This window comes from Artemia franciscana, chromosome 17, assembly GCF_032884065.1.
Source record: "Artemia franciscana chromosome 17, ASM3288406v1, whole genome shotgun sequence".
NCBI lineage: Eukaryota > Metazoa > Arthropoda > Branchiopoda > Anostraca > Artemiidae > Artemia > Artemia franciscana.
Genome location: NC_088879.1, coordinates 19,763,166 through 19,779,064, shown reverse-complemented (window position 1 = coordinate 19,779,064; position 15,899 = coordinate 19,763,166). Strand labels below are relative to the sequence as shown.

The following is a 15,899-nucleotide window of genomic DNA, read 5'->3' as shown; positions in this document are numbered from 1 at the left end:
TTTTACTGACTCTAGAAACTGATTTTTAGGACTAGGGAGAATTACACACTGTCGTATTGAGTCTTTGGTTTCAGTAGAAGATGGACCATGAAAGTCTCTATATTGGCTAATTTCCCTTCAATTTTAATCGTTGAATGAGCTCAGCCTAACATGCCGAATATTTTAGAGCTCACCTTAAGGTCGTAAGCGAGCGGTTTCGCAGTGTTTTGCTGTGTTTCTCGCCAAGATTTTACCAAGTTCTACCATGAATTAAGAGGTAGTCTTATTATTTAGCTTCTTACACTTTTCCAAATTTATTTTCTTTAGCATATATAGCTTTCCTGACATTTTAGGATATACGGACGTGCGATAAAAGCCATTTCTAAAGAAATTACAGATTTTTTTTTTAATTTAGATGAGCATGTTTTTGTCTCCCTAGGTCTCACTGTAATCTACAAAATCAACCTCGTTTTCCGTTTCCTTTCTCTCCTTTTTATGATAAAAAAAGAGAGAGGTCCTTAATGTTACTATGTGGTTATAGACTAATCTTTAGGCTTAGGACTGAATGTTTCTGTAGTAACAATTGTAATAATAAATCCAGCGCCATCTTTCCTAGAGACAAACGTTTAAACAATTCGGTAGAAACGAAATATAATCAAACCATTTTTAAGCCAGAGGTAACTTTTGTGTTGCGTAAAATTTTCTCCTGCTTCTTCTTTTCTTCCTTAAACGCTATTGTATTTGCCTTCTTTTCCATCCTCCTTTCCTGAAAAAGAAAGAGAACTTAGTAAAGGAAATACCCGGTACAAAAAATTTAAGAATTATTTAAGCCATTTCCCATGTCAAAATAAAACCTAATTTTTTTTTCCAAAGCTAAAAAATCCAATATTATTGGGTACGAATTTCCTTTTTTACTTCCAAACAGCTAGAACGTTTTGTACACTCCGTTTTTCAAACACGATTCATTATTATTAGACGGTTGTTAATCCATGACAAAATAAAACCCAGGGCAATAAACAAGCTTTTTATAGTTCCTTGTTTTACTATTAAACAGAAAGGCTTGCAGATACGAAAAATGAATTGCACAGAAAAGCAGATAAATGAAATGAGAAAGCAATTTTTTGGACCGCACTGGTTTTATTATAACTTGGAAATATATGAATGACATGATTAAGACAGAGAATAAAATAAGCTAAAATCACATAGATCACGGTTTCACATTCAGAGTTTTTATCAACATAAAAATAAAGAAAGAAAAACTAGAGTAAACAGCCAAAATATACAAGAAAAGAACCTGAAAAGTTAAAGAAAAAACATGATAAAAGAGCGAAAAAAGAACAAAATAGAAAAAAAGAAAAGAGAAACCAATAAAACGAAGAAAAGTCTGAAAAACCTTAGTTGTCTTTCAAAAGTTCTGAACAACTTCTTATAATATTAGCACCATTTTCGTAATTCCAATCAATGTGAATCAATAATAATGCTTATGTTTAACAAAATGAACACATATGCTGGAATCTTACGAAATGAAACAATTTATTTATATAAAGAACTTGTTCAAAATTTAGCTTAATACAACTAAAGTTATTTACAATAGGGACATGCTAAAGGTCCTTTAAATAGCTGAATTGGAAAACGTGAATACACTTTGTTAATTTGGCACCCCGACGACAGCGTGTTTGCTTCTTAAATTGACATTAATATTATATGTTTATTCGATCATATTGATTTTTAATTGGTAAATTCAGACTTTCAGACTTTTTGTGCGTTGACTTTCCGAATCATTAAGAGTAAAGAAGAAGAAAGTATGCATTCCAAAAGTGAAAGCACGAAATTTTAAAATTACCTCGAAAACATCAGCATGGTAACATATACATTCCTTAAACTGTAATATTACCCAATATAAATCCAATTCGTCTTCTGAAGCCACCTTCCATCAGCATAAACCCCCTCAAGCTGAGAAAAGTCATTTCAAAGTTAAACAAGTGGATCCAAGGCGTGAACAACACCAACTTAATCAATGAACAACAGCTCAAAGAAAAAGAAAGAAGTTCAAGATTTGAGAAATATATAGTAAAAGTCATTTAATACAATTGTAGAGTCGGTTATTATGAGTCGATTGTATAAAAAACTTTGGTCTAATATCACATTCACAGTGTTAAACCTGAAACTAAAAAAAATTGAATATCAGTAGTATTAAAGGCAGCAATCGCCTTCAAGTTCAATTTAATTCAAGCAATAGGCTTTTAAGACGAATCACAAGCTACAGCGGAATCAGGACTTGACTTGTTACATATCAGGTATCAAAAGGTCGTACCTCCATAGTTAGAAATTTTTAGAAGAGCAAAAAAAAAACATTTTTTTTTATTTCCCCTCCGATAACCGTAAACGGTTTGATATGTATTGGTCTACATATTAATCCATTTTTCTTTTACGGTTATCAGAGGGGAAACAAAAAAGTTCTGAAGTTTTTTTGCTCTTTTGAAAATTTACAATCGTGGAGATACGATCTTTTGATAATCGATTGGCGAAGAGCATATCTCTAAGTTATAGCTGTTTGGCTTACAAGTTGGTGACTTTTAAAGCTGTAATGGAGCAAGGGCTAGATCAGCCATTGTAGAAACCAAGACTGCTTCTTTGCAACTGCAAATCCCACAGAAGACTGTCGATAATACTGTTCTAACCATAGTTCTGGCCTTGACGGTCCATACATAATGCGTGCTGTTTTGAAGATACATTGGGAGGAGATGATCAACTGTCTAGGATGCAAACAACCGAGGATGTTAAGACCTTCCTGTAGAAAATACTAGAAGCAAGCTGGGTTGAAGTCTTCTCGCTAACTATCTCCTCCTTTTCGTTTAGCCAAGAAAAACGAGAAAAATTAAAGATTCAATAGTCAAAAGGAATTAAAGATGATTGTAGCATTTAGTTTTAAAAGATCCTGGAAATTGAAAGCAGGATCGTAGCCAAGAAGCACATGAATAAGAATTACAGAACCATAAAGCTCTTATTTCCATACTGGTTGTCACTACTTCTGTATCCCACACAACACTTCTTCCACCCTGTTTTCTATTTCATAGGCATAATATCTCGCTTAAATTGACTTGAACCAGTAAAAGAACAAGTACGTTAGTATCATCACAAAATAGAATAGTAAAAAAGAGCATTAGGCTTCTCAACAACCATTTTAACAATTTTCGCATCCACGTCGTTATCTGCATGAGTAACTTTGATGCCCCTTTCAAACAAGCATTCGTCAACTATGTTGAGGAAGCTTTTTTTTCATAGATAGAAATTTATCCCTAGCCATTTAAAAAAGTCTATCTGCAGAGAACACACTTTTCCGTTAATTTTTGTTCATCTGATTTTGTCCTTGGTTTTTATTTGTAGATCATCTAATTTATTCATCAAAGATCAATATGAACCATGAGCACTATGAACACGCGCAAAGTATTGGCCGACTATATATATATATATATATATATATATATATATATATATATATATATATATATATATATATATATATATATATATATATATATATATATATATATATATATATATTGAAAAGAGAAATCACCAATGCTACAGCACAAACACAAAAAAAAAAAAAAAAAAAAAAAAAAGAGACAGAAGGAGAAAAGGAAGACTGTTTTCCTAAATTAGTGATTAATATAGACCAGCACTTGAATGAGGCCTTAACCCTACTCATCCATACAATCACATAGGTCAAACAGCATACCCACACACAATAAACCATAAAGAATAATCCCTGGACAGGCAGTCATGTCGTCAATAAGTATAAGTCGTCATTTACCAAACAATAGAAAAAATAATATAAACAAATAATTCAGAGGCAACACCCAACATAAGGGCTATATATATATATATATATATATATATATATATATATATATATATATATATATATATATATAAATTCCTTGCTGAGTACAATTTGTTATCTTTGAGGATAAACAAATTGTTAATATTTCAATTTCTACGAATACAAAAGTGTTGTCAAATGTCATTATTATTTTAGCTTATATATATTCACGGTTCAACGTGAAAACACGGACAAAAAACATGCAAAACTCCCCTAGAAACTTTACAGGTTTCAAACAACCAATTTTTTCAGACAACTGCATTTAATATCAATGACCTTGTTTGTTATATCAATCCTGCCATTTTTCGATTAATAATATAATTATTAAAATTATATATTATAAATAATATATTATATATAATATATCATGTTATATATTATATTATATATATATATATAATATATTATAAATAATATAAATAATAGTAATATATAAATAATATAGAAATTATAAATAATATAATTTCGATTAATAATAAAACAAATAAGATTAGCTGTCTTAGCATCAAGCGAGTCCCACGCATGACCAAACGACGAGGGCCATTTCAAGAGCAAAGACTGCGTTGGTTATAACTAGATCAGCATACCTACTAAGTTCTAGTAGATTAAAACTCACGAAATGATATCTTACCCACTAAAATGGGATATTTTATTTTAAATGTTTAAAACTCTAAAACTTTTAATTGAAGGTCCTCAGATTCTACCATAATTCGTATTAATATATGAAGCCCATTAATATGTTAATACACATCTAAAAAAAATTAATAACAATAATAAATTTAAGTAGAATACTAGAAAAAATAGATGGAACTACCCAAGATATTAATGAGCAAAATGGCTGTTAAACGCTAATGTCGGTTTCCAAATAACTAAACCACCATAGTACGACGACCAAACAACTCAACCACCATCAACTCGACCACTGGGTACTTCAACCGTTACGTAACTCAACCACCATCAGCTCAACTACGACATAACTCAGATCCGTTAATATTAAAAAAGAGCAAAAAAAAAGAAACGTTGCAATTTATATAATTTCCTCAAGAGCCAAACGCGACTCAAAGAGAGAAAAACTCGAATCCAGAGAGCCAAACACAATTGGGCAATTTGCATTTATATTTCCACTATATTTTCACAAAATCCTTAACAACTGTAAATGTTTCCGTCTTTTAAATTTATTTAAGCTTCGATCTGAACATAAGCACTGGGGGATACACACAGACTGGGAGAAAAGGGTGACACATTCTTAAAGTCACCCTTATTGTTCTTGGGGGGAAATCTGCAAAAAGTTGATGGAAAATATATTTTTGTGGGTATTTTTACATTCAAAATATTTTTTACCCTTGCATATTAGCAATTGCATAATACCTAGAGGACAAAAACGTAAATCAGGAATCGTTCAAAACGAAAGAAGGGACTGAATTGACTTTGCAGCCAGTTGAACGTTATCCCTACCAATCGTAGACATCGTGACGGATGAAAACTTGAAACAATATCTTATATGATCTAGTTGTATCAGGATCAACACTCTATTAATTATTACGAAACTGCCTCGTTGTTTTACGTTATCGTTTGTACCCGTTGCGTAAACAGTTAATTCTAGGTTACAGTGACTATGGGTAGGCTACGCCAACTAGCAAAAGTTGCAAACCCCTCTTCACTAAATATGATTGTAGGCTAACACACGATTGTTACTTACAAGTCCCCTACATGTCTTACCACTGGAACCAACTCGGTCTTACCATCAAATACACTCTAACAAATAATAGGTACACCAACTAGCAAAAATTTGCAAACCCCTCTCTGCCGAAGATGATTATGAGCTAACAGTCAACCTTTCCTTACAAGTCCCCTACATGTCTCACAATTGGTATCAGCCTATTTTTGGTTTTAGTGTGTACCCTGCTACTGAAGTTGTCAACCCCTTGAAACTTTCAAACTAGAATATCTCATGAAGGAATTTTAGTACCAAAAAATGGATGACATATACTTTGATCAGCTCATCAGGAGCTATCGATTGCCGTCGAAAAACAATTCTATTTATCTTAGTTCAAAAGTTGATTTTTTTCGCCGTAGGCCAACTTTCTAACGTCACCACTTAGAAAGGAGCAAAGGATAAGCTCCAATTTCTTTAGCAATAACAGAGCTTTTAAAGTTTAAGAGGTACATCTGATAACATTTCTCTACCTCAATCCCAAGTCCGAAAAAAAAAATGATAAACCCAACCGAAATCACGGCAGCACTTTGGGACCCGTGGGAAAATGCCGCTTTTTTGCTTCTGTAAACTTTTCTATTTATCACTCAAAGAAGATATATTGGCTGTGGGGCCGGGTAACTGCCGCATATATTTAACACTTATAGATTTTAGTCCATCCTCAATTTGAAAGTGGTGCCTGCCTGCTTGCCTGCTAGAACGGAGCTTTCCACTTGAAAGCAGAAACATGGTTTGATGAAACGAAAGCTTGGCTGCACAACTTCAGATACTCCTCTCTGACATAGGCTACATAACTCCACTTCACTTCGCACACCATAGGCTCTGGCTCATGGACAAGCAAAAACCATCCTTTTTGGCCCCAGGTAAGAGTTCTGCGGAGCTTTCCAAAATGTAATGATATATTCATCAATCCGGCCTGAGGTCCACACTTTCCGTAAAAACCGCACAGGTTAGACCCTTACTAGTTTGTAGGAATAATATCTTCTTTATACTCAACTATTCATTATTGAGTAAGTAGTAGTTGGAATATTTGGTAGTTGAGTTATGTAGTGGTTGAGCTATGCAATGGGTGGGTTTAAGGTGGTTCGAGCTATGTAGGGGCTGAGTTATACAGTGGCTGGGTTTAAGGTGGTTGAGTTGTTTGGTGGTTGAAATAAGTGATAGTTGTGCTGAAGGTGGTTTTGTTTTTTGGTGGGCAAGTTACGGTGATTGAGTTGAAGGTAGTTGAGCTTTGTGTTCACCGTTATTGTCTATAATTTTCGTGTAACTTTCAATATTTTACAGTTTGAACAGAACCTCTCCTATAAGAGCGTAGAAAAAAAGTTATGCTCCTGGAGTGTTTCTAATCTATCTTTGTTCCTTTCTCATTATCTTTGTCCGCTCTATGTTTTGGGAAGAATTTTCTTGAAATGGTTTGAAAATTTTAAATTTTCGAAAAAGAAAAGAACTCTTTCAAAGATATTTCTATTACAAATTGGTTGTATTTGGCTGCTCTAAAATACGTCAGCAATAAGTTCAAAATGTTTTTCAACTGATTAAAACTAAAACAAGATGTAAAAATATAAATTTGTTTGATTAAAATGCACAATTTTTAAAGCGAGTACAAGAACACTTTTCTATCCCTACTAAACACAAATAATTCAAACTTTGATCTTAATACAATTTCTTTAAGGTTTTCCTTAGTGAATGGGCCCACCCCAGAAATATAAGGCTAAAAAAAGTTGAAGACTGAGAAAAGTATTCCAAACAATTCTTAGATCGTCAATTGTTCATTTTCTTTTTTGAAATGAATAATGGAATTCTCTGTCCAACATCATATCTTTCTTTCCCTCAAGACGTATGAGTAACATCGTAAAACAGAAGACATCTGAACAATGAAAACTTCAGTGATGTGTTTATTTTTGTGACGTGATTACGTCATCAAACACTGCCATTTACTACTACACAAACTCATTAAGCACAAACTCAAACATAAAATGACAAAGGAACAGCTAAGCTCGGAACTTTTATGTTTATGAGGAAACCATGGGGAAATATGGAAAAGGTAATACAGAAGGTAGTATTCATAACATTTTTAGCATGAATGGTACTTGTGTATTATTCAGAACACACTCAATAAGTGCAGTTAGGTTCTTTCGTGAAACAAACTACGATGCAGGTACATTTTAATTAGGTAAACCTAACCTAAATGTTCCTTCTTGTAAGAATATAAAGTCATGGGCACTTGTGTATTATTCAGAACACAGTCGACAAAATTATTTTGTGGTTCACGTCAGGTTAAACATAGGAACAGAAGGAACAAAAATGTTCCTTCTCGTAAGAGTATTAAGTCATGTTGTGTCCATTGACGCACTGTTTTGTTGTGGGCAACAGCCCCTTATCCTAGAAAAATATAATTGCCTCTTTTTCAGTCTTTGGCAAATCCCAAATCTTCATTTCAAAATCCATGTTCAGACACATCTTCTATCACTATGCGAAGCAAACTAAATTAAATTTTGTTTTTGTGGCTATGAAACCGGTTTTTCTCATAAAATGTACCTGCATCGTAGTTTGTTTCACGAAAGAACCTAACTTCACTTATTGAGTGTGTTCTGAATAATACACAAGTACCGCATGAATTTATAGCCACAGGGATTTTCTTCTTAATTGTGAATAAAACTTAAAATATTTAGATTATAGATGGTCAGTATAGAGATGCGAATTCCCATTCAAAAGACTTTTACTTCTGTCTGGCACAGGGTCTAGTCGGTGTGTTGAAATGCACGTTTCCCACATGCCATCACAGTAACATATTTTTTAGCCTCACTTTTGTGCATTGGCAGGGTTTGCCAAGGAATCACTGTACAAAGAATATTGCTAGCGTGCTCACTTTCCGAGTTTAATAGACTTATATTTATAAACTTATAATATTGTAATAATAGACTTATAATAATAGATATATTATTAACGGATTTCGAGTCCGATTTTATTTTTCATCTTCTTGCTCACAAGTCCACCCCCTGAAAACTCCGCTTTTTTATACGTCTTAGTAAGCGAACTAAAGAAGAATCTTCAACAAAATTTGTTCTTACTTTGGTTTTTACCGTTTTTCTTTCCATAAAAAGCTGTCTTAGCCAAGTGGTCAGCATGCTACGCATGAAATCCCGTGTCTGTGAGGACAGGAGTTCGAGTCCTGGTGACGCTGGTTAATTGGTTTGAAACGGAGTCAGTTGTGTAACTCTCTAAGCTCATCCAGAACCAACCCAGCTCTAATTGGGCACCGGGAGAAATCTGGGGAAGCAAAATAGGAAGGATGTGCAAAAACACAAGAAGGATAGCACTTCCTGCCTGAAGGGCCATGAAACAGAGATCAGTACCACCGGTAGGAACTGTGAATTGCGATGGCGTATTTTTTACCTTTGCTTTTTATTTCCGTACCCTGTAAAAATTTTTAAATTGTCTAAATTTTAAAATTCAAATTATTTCCTTTTAGTTATCTCTATGCGTAATCTTTCTTGCACATCGCCTTTCCTTTTTATTGCAAAGTATTTTAGTTCATCAAAATAAGTGTAAGCACCTGAGTATGGCAAAGCGAGGCGAAAAATAGCGAAAACATATTTGCTGTAAAACCAGCATACATTCAAACAACTGATTACAGTTACAGAATTTTTTAAAGAGTACCTCTTAGCATCTATTTCTTGTACTCCTTTCCCTCCCTAGCCTTATTTCAATCCTGAGTGTCTGGATTTATAAAAGAAAAAGAGTACAAAGCTGGGTTGTAACGGGACTGTAAGTTTACTTCCCGAGACGAACTTAAGATTAGCTAATGGTTAATACAACTCAAAAGAACTGAATAATCACCCACTACGCTCAAACCAGAGACCTATGTGTCTCCATTGGAATATTTTGTTGTTTGCTTTCATCATATAGAACGAATAATAATGTGAACCTAGGAGAGAGCTCACACTATTGAAAATGAACGTCTATTTTGTCCGAAGCCGTCAAAAGGTTCTAGCGCCCTTTTCGAGTTTAAAATTAATTAGAAGGCATCCAGCCTAGAGCCCGTATCCTTTTTGCTATCCGGCATCTCATACACCCCCCCCCCCCCACACACATGATATTAGACTAAAATTATGAACGTCTATTTTGTCCGAAGCCGTCGAAAGGTTCAATATGTTTGTTCCGTGGATGACATACCCTCCACGGCCTTAGCAGCGGTAAATTATACAAATTACTAACCGTTTAGAGCTAGGCTTTACGGTAAAAAAGGAGCAATGTTTGATCTTGACTTTCCAATAGCTCGGAACTTTCAGGGTTCCTGGGCCAAAGAAGACAAATATTTTTTGGAGGAAGGGGGGGGGAGCATTAGAGGATCCAAAAATTGGCCAACATACTTTCTGCTCTTCATCAATAAAACTCACATACTTAAGAGGACCCGAATGTACAAAAAAAACATTGTTTCGGGTCACACGTTCTTCAAAAAGGGCGGAAGTTTTCCAGTCGACTCAAAACGTATATCCTCAGTTCCTTGGGATATGGGGTCCATTACAGAAGGAGAAAGAGAAACAGAAATAGTTCCCAAAAAAGGGCGAAACAATACTTTTGTTATGGATGGCATAAAATTTAAAACTGATAATCCCTGAGTCAAGCTGGACATTTTTGAAAATCAGATTGAAGTTGATATCCTCCACACTATAGCCATGGAAAAATTAACAACAATTAGGTTACTCCGAAGATAGGGCCCGAAAAGGTATTGAAAATATCTTTTCTTAGTTAGGGTAAATATGGGGGCGAAATTTATTTTTTTCGATTGGCTTATATATAGCCAATATATATAATATATATATAATACACATACATATATATATATATATATATATATATATATATATATATATATATATATATATATATATATATATATATATATATATATATATATATATATATATATATATATATATATATATAGTTGGCAACGTCTCGACTACTTTCAAGAAAAGTTGCAAAAATAGAAAAAAAAAATCTGTTTACAGATATAGTATAATCAATATCTTTATTTTGTCAAGTAAAAATTGTGGGGCTCTTGTTGAATATTTAGGCTTCAAAATACTCCAAACGAATCAAAAGGTACTAAGTCTCTCAGATATGTAGGGAAAATTTTCTTCTTTTTCGAACTGAAATGGTGATGGTTTGGAGGCAATTTTAGAACAAAAAAGACTAAAATTCTTCGTCATCAAGTACAAAACAATAAGCTATAAAAGTATTCTTAATTATTGTCAAATACTAAAGTCAAATTTCCAAGCATGCCCACAATCAGCAGTAGAAATTAAACTATTATCGAACAAAATTATTAACAGAATATTTTATTTCTCAAAGTTTGCTTTTTCTGAAAAAAAAGAAAGAAAAATTGTGCTTTAGTGCCAACAGTCCTAAGTTCAATAAAAAGATAGAGAGAGAGAGAGAGAGAGAGAGAGAGAGAGAGAGAGAGAGAGAGAGAGAGAGAGAGAGGGAGGGAGGGGGAGAGGGATGGGAGTCAAACTGTAAAGCTATTTGTGGGCACTTTAGAAAGGGTAAAACAAACCGAGCATTTGCGTTTCAATAAGGTTCTTATGTTCTTATAGTAAGAACATAAGAGCTAGATAATTCGCGTATTTCAACGTCTCTATGAATTATTTTCAAAAGCATTATGAGCGCTTATTAGAGTAAATTAAAGGTAGAAAGATTCAGAACACGAAGTATTTTGCAACTTTTGTATTTGGAAAGCCAATAAAAAGGAAACAATTACAATTGTAAAGACTAATAGAAGAACAGGTACACACTAAAAAGAGAAGAAAAAAAACTTACACGTCTATATTCTTTCAGTGCACTTTTTCTCGCTCGTCTTTCCTCTGGAGTTTCATTTTTTGCCCTTATTGACATTACAGACAAAGTCGAAAGAAGTGATTCAGAATCATCTTCAAAATCTTTCGTCCTCTTTTCTACCTCATTAATTCGATCCAGTTTGTCCAAATTCGCCTTCGTCAGTCCAACTTTACCAAGTGTATCTAAAGGTATCCCAGTCCGACTTGAAATCTTGATTTTCTACAAGATTAAATGTGTCAGAAAAGAATGATTGATTCAAATCTCTACTATTGCTACTGCTACTGCTATTACTACAACAACTACTACTCCTGCTGCTAACGAGTTATTTTAGCACAAGACTTTCTGACGTCAATTGCATGATTACAGTTTATACAGTGACACAAATCTACCCTTCTACCAAAATTATGGCAATGGAGAGGGAGGCAAGGTGTTTTAGGAGCCGTCTACCCATTTTGTATCTCTTATCATTAAACTGAAAGTCCTTGCAGACTTCCGATTCAAACAAGGTAAACATATCTACCTTTCTGCAAAAAAAGTGAGTAGCATGGCCGCGGAGGGTTTCGTGTTAGAGGAATCAAGAACCCAAATCATACCTCTCATTATGAAGATTGTAAACCCTTGCTAGTTTCCAATTTAAACAAAGTGTTACCTGCCAACATTTCTGCAAACAAAATTGACAGTGTGGGACAACTAAGTGCCCTTTTTCATGCACCAAGTCAGTACTTAGTTTAAATCAGCTGGTTTTTGCATTAATTCACCGAAATTCTGTACTTCGGGCTTAACACGTTTTCAAATTTAGTAATGACTTGGATCATTTTTGCACCGAATCATTCCGTAGCTTTGACTTAGGTCACGGCTGCACTTAGTCAATATTTGACCTGTGTTTGTCCAAATTCGCCTTTTATCAGTCCAACTTTGCCATGTGTACCTAAAGGTATCCAATCAGACTTGAAATCTTGATTTTCTACGAGATCAAATGCTATGTCAGGATTTAGCTCCTCTTTCCGCCAACAACTAGTTTTTGTTGCAAATCAGGCCTTGGCTCGTTTTTGCACAACGTATAGTTTTGGTTCGTTATTACATTAAATTAGAAGTTGTCTCGCTTTTAAACTGAGTCAGAGCTTGGCCCGTTTTTGCCTCCCTTCGTCGAAAATCCGAAGTTTTGACTTCTATTGATTTTTATCCCAAGTCAAGAATTAGCTGTTTTCAACACCGATTCACACCGTAGTTCATTTTTATTTTTCCTAGCTCATTTTTGTAGTGAGTCAGGGCTTAGATTTTTTTTTACACTGAGTCATTCCACAGCTGAGACTTAAGTTGTTTTTGCACTGAGTCAGTACTTGGCTTCTGTTTAAAACAAGTAGAGTAAGTCTTTGTGACAAATCAGGCCTAGGCTCATTTCTAGCCGTCCTTTGCGCCGATTCAGCTCTCTTTTACAATGACTCAGGTATAATCTTAGTTTTCTGAGTCGAGTCAAGCTGAGCTTTTTACTGTGCCGAAACTTCCTTGTTTTGCCCTACGTGGAGGCTGGCTCATTTTTACACCGAGTCACTCTGCAACTAGGACTTGGCTCGTTTTCACACCGAGTCAGGACTTGACTCATGCTTACGCCGAGACAAACCTTAGCTGGTACTGTTACAAACTTTTCTATTCGAGGGTTCACAGACCTAATTTGTATTCTGATCTTATAGTTTTACATTTTTGCATGATTACAGTCTGAACAATGTACAAACCCAGCCTGCCTACTAAAATGTATATGTGACGAATTGGACATTTGTATGATTTGGAAGGTCTTCTTCCTAGGACAATATGGGTTAATTTCCCTGGAAGAACATTTTTATACCGTTCAAATATTTTGAGTGAAATACTTATCTCAAAACTTCGACCCAAACCAATTAAGGACAGCAGGGTTACTCGGGGGAAAAACCACCTGGAGAGAACAGCTCAACATCCTGGACCTTAAGCACATTTACAAAAGAGCAATTCTAAACAAAGCGGCCCGAAAAAAAAATAAGCGAGAGACTCACCACAAATTACAAATCAACCGCACTGCGTTAACAAAGTAACTATCTAGGTAATAATACTATCCGTTTGGTTTATTTTCTGATTGCCCAAAATCATTTCTTCTTCCCCTTATAATTTAAATTTACATAGCTCAGTCGTTTTAAAATCAATTTCCAAATCTACTCTCTCTCACCGACTCTCAAAAATTCCAAAGTTTTATCTTTCCCCTTTACTCTCAAAGCCTTCCAAAAACACAAATAACACAAAACCTAATGGTTTTGTGTTTTTGTGCTTCCGAAAACCATTGTCCCCTACATTACCAAAAAAAAAAAAAAAAAAAAAAAAAAAAAAAAAAAAAAAAAAAAAAAAAAAAAAAAAAAAAAAAAAAAAAACACCGTCTAGTTTTCCTCTTTTTATTATTTGGCACAGGCGCTGACCATGTTTTATATTTGTTTGCTTGCCCCTTTTAAAATTTCTTTTATATTTATGCTCATTTTTTATCAAGTTTTTCTGGTTTTACTTTCTTTAAGATGCTATGAACAAACTAAGTTGAAACGACATCTATTGAATGGATTTTCATTCTTCAATTCTAATTTGGGTATTCTTTTGCCAGTCTTTTACTTTTTATTGCTTTTTGTGTTTATTGTTTGGTAGATGAGTCAGGTTTATCATAGAAATGAATTTAAAAACCTTTTTCCACATAACAAATTTTTCAATGAAAAGTAAAGAGCTCCCATTCCTAGATAGTGGTAACCTTTCCGGTTTGTACAGAAAGTGTGAATCTTAGGCCAGATTGATGAATATTACTTTGCATTTTGGAAAGCTTAGTAGAACTCTTGCCTCGGGCTAAAAAGGATGGTTTTTGCTTGTCCTTAAGCCAGAGCCTATAGTGTGTGAAGTGAAGTGGAGTTTTATAGCCTATGTCAGAGAGAACTATTTGAAGTTATGCAGTCAAACCTTCGTTCCATCAAACCATGTTTCTGCTTTCGAGTGAAAAGCTCCAATCTAGCAGGCAAGCAGGCAGGCACCGGTTTCAAATTGAAGATGGACTAAAATCTAAAGGTGTTAAATATAAGCAGTAGTTACCCGGCCCCACAGCCGATATATCTTCTTTGAGTAATAAATAGAAAAATTTACAGAAACAAAAACCTGGCATTTTCCCACGGGAAATGCCACGTTTTGTAAAAACAAAAAAGTCTTTTAAGTTAATTTCTCTTCGTTTTTTATTAACATAGTTTTCTTCGTGGAATAAATAATATTTTATATCTCTTCAGTTTTTTTTTCTATAAGAAGCCACAGTATGGGTTGCTATTTATACTTCGGATAAACTTTTTCAACAATTTTTAATCCAGACACAAACAGTATTTTTTTAATTCAATTTTATATATTCTGAATTTGACCTAAAAAATAAAGCATTATATCATTCGCAGAAGATTATATCTAACTATCTATGCTCTTAGAAAACCTGGATACACTTACACTCTTTTTATTTATTTAAATTGTAAGAGCAAAAGCAGTAACAGTAGTATTCCCAAAAGTTTCAACTTAATACCTCCAGTCGTTCTCGATATATCGCTGAGGTGTCTCATAAGCAACCATAAACACAATGCCTTTTGATTTATTTTAAAGCAACATTTAGTTTTACAACATAATGGGTCAATTACATAATTGCGGGGGGTTGACATGCCTAATATCCCAAAAGAAATAGTTGGCAGATTGTTCTACTATGGTAAACAAAATGGCTGTCTCAAAGTTTTGACTGGTTGCGTTTGGAAAATGATGGGGCTTGAGACAAGGACTGCTTGCCCTACAATCTCTTGTTACTCTTAAAAAGGGCACCACAACCTTTAATTCTGAATTGAATTAACTCCTTTAAAAGTTTCAATGATATTTCTAGCTATTATAGAGTGGTGCTGCCTATAATATTGCTTATATGCCCTTTTGAAAACCAGCATGCATACAGTTTTTTCCTTTAATTAAAACTTTTAAACGTTCCCTTTATCTTAATACATTTATAGTCATTAGTTACCTTAACTGTAGTGGTAGTATTGAAAGTATACATACAGTGCCTTCTGGCTAGTTCAAAATCCCTCACAACCAACACTTGAAGGTCTAAATTAATAATATAAGTTGACAATGTGGGGAGGCTGACATCCCTAAAGACACAATTACTGGACCTTTCAATAATTCTGAACAAAATGGTTCTCTTAAAATTTTGATTGGATGTGTCTTGGGGATTGACGAGATTGTGGGATGAGGTCCTCCTTTCACTTTTGACTCTTAAAAAGGGCACTAGATCTTCAATCTTCCGATCGAATGAGCCCAATCTAACCCGAAGATTATACAATCATACGTTCCATAAGAGCCTTATATGCCCGGGGCATAACTTACAACGCTTGCACCTGGGCTCAGGAGGGCTGTGTCCACCTTGAAGCCATTGTGATATGCTCTTTGGACTATTGTAAACAACAT

The 15,899-nt window shown here is 34.3% G+C and overlaps 1 protein-coding gene across 1 annotated transcript in view; it reads right to left on the bottom strand.

The window, feature by feature from the left end:
* Positions 1-613: 613 nt before the first annotated feature.
* The window catches only part of LOC136037507 (protein LTV1 homolog), a 60,722-nt gene continuing 45,436 nt past the window's right edge, over positions 614-15,899 (bottom strand). Inside the window, exons 13-14 of the mRNA XM_065720229.1 lie at positions 11,406-11,642; positions 614-745 (exon numbers count right to left, since the gene is read on the bottom strand). Of these exons, the coding sequence (XP_065576301.1) occupies positions 635-745; positions 11,406-11,642 (348 nt within the window). The 3' untranslated portion in view covers positions 614-634. The remainder of the gene's footprint in view (positions 746-11,405; positions 11,643-15,899) is intronic.